Source organism: Ceratotherium simum, chromosome 8, assembly GCF_057802395.1.
Source record: "Ceratotherium simum simum isolate JZ-2026a chromosome 8, ASM5780239v1, whole genome shotgun sequence".
NCBI lineage: Eukaryota > Metazoa > Chordata > Mammalia > Perissodactyla > Rhinocerotidae > Ceratotherium > Ceratotherium simum.
This window is the reverse complement of record NC_141907.1, coordinates 63,052,582-63,063,487: the sequence shown is the minus strand read 5'-3', so window position 1 is coordinate 63,063,487 and position 10,906 is coordinate 63,052,582. Positions and strand designations below refer to the sequence as shown.

Genomic DNA, 10,906 nt, shown 5'->3' with positions numbered 1-10,906 from the left:
TTTTACTGTTTGTAAATTATACCTTAATTAACCTGATATTAAAAAAAAGGAAGTCCCTAGATGACAAATACACTTTGAGGGTTGAGAGCCCTTATCCTAGAACAATACTTGTCAAACTTTAGTAGCATCATAATCACCTGGAGGTTTTGTGAATGTTTCTTTTTCTCAAGGGTTTACTGACACCAACCAATTCTCCAAATCTCTGACGCCAACTGAGTGTCTCACAATTTAATTCAACTCTGACACTAACTATCCGTAGTTAGCACAGATCCCACAGGGTAAGGGCTCAGTCTCACAAGACTGCCCCCACTTCAGATGCCAGCTGCAGATGGGGTGCTCGGGCTGTCCATGTTTCTTCCCAGCTGACTACATGTTCGGAGATTTTCATGATCCCTCCCTCCAACCCCCGCTTCAGGTTTGATAATTTGTTAGAATGACTCACAGAACTCAGGAAAGTGCTTTACATATGATTACAGGTTTATTATAAAAGATACAACTCAAGAACAGCCAAATGGAAGAGATGCATAGAGCAAGGTGGGGGGAGGGGGCACATTGCCTCCATGACCTCTCCAGGTGCACCACCCTCCTAGCGCCTCAATGTGTTCACTAACCCAGACACTCTCCAAACCCCATTATTTAGGGGTTTTTATGGAGGGAGGTTCCATTATGTAGGCCATCATGATTGATTAAATCATTGGCCATTGATGATTGAATTCAACCTCCAGCCCCTCTCCCCTCCCTGGAGGTCCAGGCCTGAAAGTTCCAACTCTCTAATCACATGGTTGATTCCTCTGGCTGCCAGCCCCATCCTGAAGCTATCTTGTCTAGGGGCCCACTTCATTAGCATAAACTCAGGTGGTTGAAAGGGGCTCATTGTGAATAACAAAAGATGCACCTATCAGTCAGGAAATTCCGAGGATTTTTGGAGCTCTGTGCCAGGAACTAGGGACAAAGACCAAATGTATATTTTATTATACCACAGTTTGTTAAACACAGATGGCTAGGCCTAACCCCTGAGTTTCTGATTCAGTAGGTCTGGAGAGGGGCTTGAGAATATTTATGTTAACAAGTTTCCAGATGCTGCTGCTGATGGAGGACCTTTGTCCTTGAGAGTCACAAAATGGTGAGACTTCTCTTTCAAATATTATCCTTCTGACTCATGAGTGTCCTCTCTTTCTCAGTTCCACTAAGTTTTCTGTAGACCAACACATTCATTCTGTTACCGCCCAATGTGGGGCCTTCTGCTCACTGCAAGACATGCCAATATTCAACAGGCAAGGTGGTAGGAGAAAAAGGACTTTTTTATTACAGCTTGCTAGGAAGAGGGAAGATGGCCAACTCATGTCCAAAAGAACCATCTTAAGGCGACACGAAATCTTACAGCAGTTATATAGGCCATTGGGTTATGGAGGAGGGGGTTAGGAATGTTGACCTTCTGGTGTTACAGACTGGGAGTGCCACACCAGATCTTTCAGTTTTCACTGATGATGGCTATCAGCATAGATTCTCTGTTCAGAGGTCATCACATTCCTAAGGAACTCAAAAAGCAAAGTTATCATCTTATCACAGCTGGGAAGTACATGCACAAGCAGGGGTGGTAAAATCTACAGAGCAGTTAGATCTCCTGGAGGGTGCATATCCAGCTGGGTTAGTTTGTCAGAGGTCATTCAAAGCTACAATAGAGTTTTTCTTTTCTACAATATGGCTTCCCTTATGTCAACCTTGTCTTGAGCCGATATCAATTCTGTTCAAAAGTGCCACCAAATTTTACCTCAGAGCAAGAAACCCCTGGGATATGCACCAATCCTTACACAGAGTTGGGAGCAGTAAAATGGCACATCTCAGTAAGAGAGAAGAATTGTAGAAAGGAAGGCAATGGAAAATGGAAACCACTGGTGCTACTTCATAAAAATGGGGTTCTCCTACTCAATGTGCATAAACAAGCCAATTAATTATGGTATCAGCTTTTGAGAAAAGAGATCAGCTTTATTCTGTGAGATCTATCTGCAGTGAGATGGGGGTGTGTGCCCTTAGATTTGTCTCCCTGATTCAGGATTTGGGGCAAAATTTAAGAGGTTAGAGAGAACAGGCTGGCATGCAGAAATGCTGGTGGGACAGGTTTTGATTGGTGGGCTTCAAGAATTTATGGTAAGGTTCTAAACATTTATGATGAGGTTCTAAACATTTATGACAGGGTGGGGAGGGAATTATAACACCAGATCTTCCTGAATGACCGACCCCTTGCTTCCGATAAGAGTCTGACTTTTAAGTTCTGGTCATGTCCCAGTACTTTGGTTCCATGGGGAGAGAAATCTTTGGTTCCATGGTCATTTCAGGTCAAGATTTCTTCTTCTCTGCATGCTCTGGCTACGTGAACTTTGCAAATTTTCTGACAGACAATTTCTTAATTACTCTGTTGATAAGATGAAGTCAGTTGAACCGGTCCTGGAGGGCCCCGGGTTACACTAGGACAGAACTCATACAGCTGGGCAAGCCATGTCCAGGTGAGGTAGGGTAAGCCCTTTTAGAGGGTAGAAGGGAGAATACTGCTTCCCTTGGAGAAGCATAATCTTTTCCTCCTTGAGCCTTTAATGGTCAGATGAGTGTGAGCAGAGCAATTGAGTCTCACCTCACTTTGTTAGAGGTCCCTGAGTTCTGCCGCTAAGAGATCCTTGGATCCTTCATTCTGTTTCCCAGAGTTGAACATCCTGTTTTGGTCAGCATTACCTTGTATTTTCCCTTCAATTCTATTTTACTTTGTATTTTAATTAATTTGTATGTGTCTGTACGTAGCCATAAATTACCTAAATTCTGCCTTACGGTTTCACCATTCTCTCTTTCTGGACCCAAACCCACTCAGAGCAGCTAAAAGTCACTTTTCCTCAGACACTCCATGGCTCAACAAGTTATCCTGTGTCTAACTAAGGGGTGAAATTCCTGTTGCAAATCAGGTTGATTATCCCTAAATACACTGTGACTTTTGAGAAATGGGTGCTTGTGTGGTAAGAAAAGCAAGTTTAGAAACACTCACTGGCCCTGTTTTTAGTTTCTCATTGGACATTTGCCCACTGCCTTCACGCTGCCCTCTTGGTGGTCCAGTCCCCCTGGGATTAGACTACGCTACATGGATATCTCAACCCAGGTGATGCCAGAACGCTCTGGAGCTCCCACCCTTCCCCTGGCTTTGATTGGCCCTGAAAAGAGGGTAGACAAAGGGATTGAGGTAAGAAACACATTTAAGGATAAGAAAACTTTAGGCAGTATAGTATCTTGGTTAAGACCATTTGCTTAGGAGTCAGGCGACCTGGTGTTTGAACTCTGGTTTTGTCTCTTACTAGTTATGTGATTTGGGGCAAGTGAATGTCTATTTGCCTCAGTTTCTGCTTCTGTAAAATGACACTGATGATGCCTACCCCATAGAGAATCAGCATAGTATAGTGGTTAGAAGCATAGATTCTGGACCCAGACTGCCTGGGTTCAAACTTCGGCTTGCTCTTTAGTAGCTGTGAGGCCTTGAGCAAGTTACTTAACCACTCTGTGTCTCAGCTTCTACATCGTAAAACGAGGGTGATAATAGTAACTTCCTCATAGGAAACGGTAGTATGTCTTATTTGAGGTTCCTGAATATTCATCTAGCTGCATTCTCAAGACTAAAATCAAACTAAAGAATGAAATGATTCCTGATCCCTAAAAGTTGAAGTCTGAAAAATGCTAGAATGAAGGATTTTGATGGCATTTTATGACCCCTTTGTTTGTGTATGTTTGTAAGAAATAAACATTGGATTGTAGACAACAGAAAATGTAGTATAGTATCCACCTGTGGTTGGTTGAATCCACAGATGTGAAACCCGCGGATATGGAGGGCCAAGCGTATTCACTGTACTAGGTCACTTTATGTAAGGGACTTGAGCATCCACGGATTTTGGTATCGGTGAGGGGCCTGGAATCAGTCCCCCACGGATACGAGAGATGACTGTATTTATAAGTACTCTTTACTCCTCCCAAGAAATCTATTTAATAAAAATAAGTCAAAAAATAAAAAGAGAAAAAAGAGAGCCAGATATAGCTTGGAACCTGGGTGTGCTGGGTGTGGAAACCTGAAAGCAGCGGGGAGAGCGAAGGGCACGAACCGAGTGGAGCTCAGCGCAGTAGTGGGACAGCCAGGCTGGAACCAGGGAAGGAAGGAGATGGGAGTTTAAGTATCTGAAACTTTTGTTTGTCAAACTTTGTCAAATGAAACATTGGAGACCTTAAGAATCAATATACTGAGACAGTGAAAATGGGTTTTAGTAAGAGTTTGGAAATTTCTGGAGGAAATCATCCTGAGTATATCAAGGGAAAGAGGCCCTCATAGTCAAGCATTTTCCCACTGTGTTAATATCAGGAATCACTTCACTCACCCATTGCCATATAATTTAGATCATCTGTAAAAGGCAAATGGCATGGAAAAAAAAAAATTTAACATGATGAAATCCTACATTTCATTTTGGTGAGTCAAAGAATGTCTAAATTTGAGTAAATGTTCTGTTAAGAATGAATCACTCATAATTAAGTAAAATGTTTGCTCAGCTTTATTGAATAGCATTAGCTTAATAGGAAGCATTAAAAAATTGGATACTAGAGATCAAAAAAAAAAAAGTGTCTGTGCAAAAGATGTGAGTAAAAAGTTCATCAAAGCAAATACATAAAATAATATATCTGAATATCACACTTTAAATGTTTTTCCTGAATATTCTATGAATTTAAGTCTTGGGATCTTTGAATGTTATTAGCTTTTATGCATGACAATAAATCTTACAAAGGAACTTGTTAAAATAGAAGAAGGACCCCATTCCTCTCAATAGTGAGCTTTCACATGGAAGATTCTACTATAAGAAGCCCTCTGTCTGCTGTCTGGCCGAAGTTCCATGAGTTTCCCAAGCAGCTTTTCCAGGCTCTTATGGAAGTCTGGTTTTCTTAGGATGTAAAATGATTGAAATGCATTGCATTATTTCCTTCTTAATTGAAGCCACGTATTCAGACTTGAGGTTTTACTTCTCATTCCCTTATTTTCTAGGAAAATTTATCATTAAACAATCGGTATATTATCAGAAGAAACCTATATGTATTAACTAAGTAACTATCCTCAAAGAAACTTTCCTCCTTGATGAATAAGAATGTAAACTCCAAGTATGTAGGGTCCTGTATTCGCAAAAAGCTCAAGTTTGCCCCATCACCTTCTGCAGGGTTATCTTTACATATATTCTCATGCTTGCTTGTATGGGGAAGCACTTTTTCTTGGAAAAGATTCAACCAAACACAAAACTAAAACCCAGAGCAGGAATGAGGGGGAATGCAGGTATCCTTAGTGGGGATATTGGCATCAGACAGTCGTTTTCTTAGACATTGGAGCTGGTGGAGTTAAAAGTACATTTCTTCTGTGAAATAAAAACAAAAACAAGAGAGTCATGTTTAGAGAAAGACTTACCAGAAAATGTGGCCTTCCCCTGGAGATATCAAACATGGACTATTATGCATACTGGCTTCAGTTTAGTTTACTGAGCTGCGAGAATGAGTCACCTCAACTCTGTCTGATATATAATAGTGAAGCATAGGCATTTCTTTTAGGAACTTCTCATAAATTTAAAATGGTCCCCATGGGACAGCCTTGAGTACAAACGAATCTGAAAACCCTTGGTATGCCTGACTTACCTCTTTAATACCTTCATTAAAGTTTGTGTCTTTTTGGCTTTAGGGTTCAAGCATACAACTGACTTATTCTTCAACCAAAGTCTGTAAGAAAATAAACAAAAATAAAAATAAAGCAGTGTCATATTTTAGTCAATCCTGCACTTAAGGAAAGAGTCAAATATAAAAATAATTATTCCCAGATGAAGTGAAATTGGAGGTGGCAGTTTTGGATCTGCAGTCAGTGATTTGTAGCAGGAGGTCTGAGAAACAAGAAAAACACCATTTGCAGCCTGGTATGTGTGAGCTGGTGAAGCTGAATATGAAGTTGACAGACTCTCACATGTCAGAGGTTAGTGTGTTGTCGACAACCTTTACAGGAGTTGGAGATGGACCAACTAGCTGACTCCAAGGTTGGCTCGCTTCTAAAGCTATGTCACGATATCTTTAAACTGTGTTTGTTCATTGATCTTGGGAGAAAACAGACTATAAAAAACACTCTCTTGAGGACCTTTCATTTGAAAAAAAATTCAATGAAATTTAATGTGGGAGAGGTTACCAAGCTGATTGTTCTGAATGGCATCTGCATTTTGTCAAACCACCAGTTGGCGAGGCTTTCACTGCTCTAAGAAACTAAGCAACAACAAAAGCAGCAACAATAGCTAATAGCTGATATTGATCAAGCACTTACAATGTGCCAGCTGCTATGCTTAGCAGGTAACACGGATTATCTCAATTAATTTCACAAAAGTCCTGTGCTGGAGGAACTATTATTTCCTCACCTTCAGATGAGGAACTTGAGGTTTAGAGAGTTTAAATAACTTGTCCAAGATTGCACAATGAATGCATGCTAGAGCAGGATTCAAATGAAGGTTATCTGACTCCAGAACCCATACTTTAGTCACCGCTCTACATGGGCGTCATCTGAATGATTACCAAGTGCCAGACACGGTGTTGAGTGTTTTACCTGCAGTGGAAGCAGTGAGGTCTCCCAGGTGATAGCAAACTAGGAGACTACTCTCTATTGGTGTAACCTTGAACAAAACACAATTTCTTGATGTGTCATTTATCTTAGCTATAAAATGACAAACAGCAAGGATTCATCCATCTAGCTTTGAAATTCTACCCTTGTAAGTGAATCTTAGAGAGGTCAGAGGTCATAGAGCTGTTGAGTTCTTAGGCAGAACCTTCTAATTTGGTTTAGGAATTCCATGATGGAAAAACAGATTTCTGACCATCTGCACTCACAGTATTTTCCCTCCTCACTGCTATGTGTTTCTCATAATAATTTGTAGCTTATTTTTCTGTATCTGGTTAAAATTCAGAAATGCAGAATTTGGTAAGAAGATAAGAAATCAAATTTTTGTCACCTCAAAATGATGGAAGTTGAAGTAGAGATAATAAGAGTGCATTACTTCCCTTGGTTGAGAGGTGAGAGAGGTGAGAGAGAGAGAGAGAGAGAGAGGTGTCATGTCCTCATGACAGAGGAAATGTAATGAAAGGAAAGGAATCTCAGTTTTCTGTACAGCCAGAGGAACTGCTCCCAGATAGGTCCTGGCTAGACTTCACATCTCTGAGTTTGAGGGCAATAATTGTGGTTTCATTGGCAAAGACGTTAGTGAAAGTATAATGTCTTTTTAATGAAAAAATTTTATACATATTTTTGATATCCCATTTTTTTCTTTATAAATTGAATGTAACTAGTTCAAGACCCGAAACGCTGATATCAAAATGGGATAAACAAAAAGTAGGTCCTTACAAACATTTCAAAGTCTAAAGAAGTCCCAGCGAAGAGCTGCTAATGAAAGCCAAGTCAGGGATGCCCTGAGAAAGATGCTATGCCAAATATGTCAATGTGTTGTGGGTGCTTGGTTCATTAACATAGATCCAGGAAGGAGAAATGGAAGTTCTAAGTAGTGATATAGCAAAATATCTATAGCAAATTGTTGTAAATTTACAATCTATTGCTGTAAATATTTACTACAACAATCCAACATTTGTTGAGCCTCTAGTATATGCCAGGTAAGGGATAAAGCATTAGGAATAGAGAAATAATATTTGATCCCCGTCTATAAAGAACTTATTTTCTGGTGGGAGTGAAAGAGAAAAAAACAAACCTGATTGTTTCAACACAATGATGCTATAATAATCGCAGCTAACGTTTGCTGAACATTTGCCACAGTGCCAGGCACTGGGCTGGGGCTTTCCATGCAGTGTGTAAAGTCTCATCTGATGTGCCATGGAAAATGCTATGATAGAAGTATCTGCAGATTTCTCTGGGAGTACAGAAAAGGGAGGGTCACAGAAGAAAGGAGTCATACCTTTCAGTAAAAGAAAATATCTGTTAAATTTCTTGCAGCCACTTCTGCCTCATTAGTCTAACTTTTTAATCAGCTATGGGATCAAAGTTGGTAGAACATAAAGCTAAAGGAGAATTCCATAAAATAGGCATTCCACCAAGGACTGTTGGTGTTACTTATTTTCTTGCTCTTTAACTTCTGAGGAACAAAGCATCTGCTTCTGTCCGCAATTTGTATTTGGTGGATAAGAGGCTTGGTTGGGAGAAAGTGTGGGTGGAATCCTGGCTCTGTCCCTTTCTAATGGTGTTCCTCAGGGCAGTTTGTTAACCTCCTTAAGCCTGCATTTCTGCATCTGGAAGGGAGTGATAACAATAGACATACCTTAATAGGGCTGTTGAAGGAATAAAATGAGTGAATGTGCAGAAAACACTTAGCTCAGGTCTAAGTATCACTGATTCTCAGTCATTATTAGCTTGAGAATTGTTAGCGACACTGAGAGTGAATCACTTTGGGATTCTTGAGTAAGTAAGAACACTATGTGGCAACGTTTGATCTGAATTTCATTGGGAGAATGGAATCACATATATTTTTTCCTTGCAACTTACATGATTTCTGGGTTTGGACACCCATTCCCAGGGGCAGTGATTTGAATCCGGTCAACAATGCGGAAGGGGAATAAGGGTACCGTCTCTCGGATGCATTTACACTTTAAGTTTGTGTTATAGGCCTCCAGAACACCTGTAAACACAGAATCAGTTATTTTAATCCTTTGGCATATAATTCATAACTAGAACATAATTACTAATCTTTCATACGGTGCAATTGAAGATTTAAAAATTTAAGTCTGTGCTTCCACCCACATGACTTTAATTTGTGTATTTCTGTTTGTCTTGGCTTATTTCCAAACATCTTCTACCAAAACCATAAAAATAAAACTAGCTTTTCAAAAACACAACACCTATGGAAATTTGTGATAGCATTATATTGGTACTCAGGTGATTGTCCATATAATAAAATTCAAGAACTGCCGCTATCAGTTATAATTAATGCAATAAAATCAACTGATCTTCACTCTCAACACATAAAAACTGAGGAGGCAAACTCCTTACAGAGCCCTCGGAACAATAACAAGGGGTGGCAGAGTTCTCTCTCTTATCATACTCCCCTCAACCCTCCTTGTCTCTCTGTTGGAGGAAATGCCACAGAAGATTTTTTTTTGTTTTTGTTGCAAAAAACGTCTCCATCTCAGTTGCAAATTGTTACCAAACATCTCAGTTGCAAATCATTACCAAACAAAAATCTGGTAATAAAAATTCAAGACTATTTTTATTCAACAACAAAAGGTATTAGTACCAATCCTTTTATAAGTGATTCATCTCATGCATTTTAATGAATTCTATCCTCTTTAACCCCAGTGCCTACCACCATGCCTGACATGTATTTGCAAATAAAAGGGACCTGGCTTTCAAAGTGTTTACAATTTAGTGGGGGAAGCAAAGGAACAAAAATTAAAATATCACAGAATGTTGTGTTTCACCCAAGGTCCAAACTGCATGATGGGAACAGAGGGCTTTGCTAGGAGCAATGGAAAAGCATTATGGAGGAGGAAAGAGATGAGGGTCTTGAAGAATGAAAATAACGTGAAAAAATTGAAAAAAACGTTCCCTGCATTTTAAAGAACAAAAATGTGTTCTCTACACCTGAGCAGAGTGTATCATTCTGCACATGCATCAGATTCCTTCAGCTATATAAAAACTTACCACTTCAACTAGATATTTATCTATCTACACAAAGATAGCCTCCTCATTCAGACTCGCAAGACTGCTTCTTTGCAGAAAGCGTGCACCTGGTTCATGTCAGAGCTAACCATACAGAGTTGTATCAGACTTTCCCTGTAGGAGACCAACTGGTTGAGGTCAATAATCTTTAAACAATATAAAGGGTTTGGTCAGAAGGGGTAGCATTGAAAGGCAGAACAAAGAAGAGACACATGGAAAGAATTAGTTATGGCAGAGCTGAACCTGAAAAAGGCCAGGAGTAGACAAACCAAACATAAGTCACATAGACAATGGAAATCCAGCATCTCCTTCTATGGACAACAATCTTAATAATAGAAATGCTTTCAGCCTCTAAGAGTTAAATCCCTAAGCACCTTACTTTTAGAAATCTAGAAGCAGTTGAGCAGTTTTTTCCCCTTCAGTCATATTTCCCTCCATTTTCTAATTGAAAAAAAATTCAAATGGCTGAAGACCATTTCTATTCAAAGCACAATGACAACATAAGTGAAAGTTCTCACCATGGACTGGAGAGAGGCTGCAGACCAGCAGAATGAGAAGCAGAGATCCTGGGGTGAACCTCATTCTGCCTCAAGGTGGAGTTCAGACTTCAGCTCTGAGTCTACACTGTGGGTTCTCAGCACAGAGACTCCTATTTATTTATACCAGAAAGGGCCCTCCCACTGCCTTTGTCTCTAGTAGGTCAGCTGCATCATCAGTTTTAAAAGCCCCCAAATATTGCTGAGCTTGCTTTTTTTTTTTTTGAACTCCTCTTGCAAATTTTATGAATTTGCTTCAGAGCACTGTTAGTCTAATAAAATATTTCTTGATCATGTAGTCTGTAAATGGCAGGGATGCTGCAGGAATTTGGGGGTGGGGAGGGAGGAAAAAGATATCAGTTTGGAGGCTCCACCACACTCTCTCTAGGATCACTATCAGTGATGGTGGCTTTGACTGCTTCTCTCAGTGAAGGTCAGCAGGCTGTCTCAATGGCATTTGAATATATGCTCCATGATATTAGGGACTCTGTCGGGCACGTCATTGTGTCCCAAGAACCTGCAAGAGAGTCAAGCCTTTGGTGGGTGCTCAGTAAATATTTGCAGATCTAATGAATGTCTCCTGATAGACAGATCCCTATGCTGACTAGGTTACCGTTTTTCTACC

The 10,906-nt window shown here is 40.0% G+C and overlaps 1 protein-coding gene across 2 annotated transcripts; it reads right to left on the bottom strand.

The window, feature by feature from the left end:
- Positions 1-4,548: 4,548 nt before the first annotated feature.
- Positions 4,549-10,380, bottom strand: CXCL13 (C-X-C motif chemokine ligand 13). Of its 2 annotated transcripts, none has more exons than XM_004431015.3 (4): positions 10,264-10,380; positions 8,573-8,705; positions 5,692-5,772; positions 4,549-5,417 (listed from the first exon to the last, which is right to left on the bottom strand). In XM_004431015.3, exons 1-4 carry the CDS (start codon positions 10,325-10,327, stop codon positions 5,363-5,365), a joined length of 333 nt encoding a protein of 110 aa, XP_004431072.1. In that variant the 5' UTR covers positions 10,328-10,380; the 3' UTR covers positions 4,549-5,362. The 2 variants fall into 2 exon arrangements, with proteins under 2 accessions (XP_004431072.1, XP_087290594.1); XM_087434468.1 differs by having other exon boundaries at positions 4,549-5,414.
- Between the last annotated feature and the right edge of the window lie 526 nt (positions 10,381-10,906).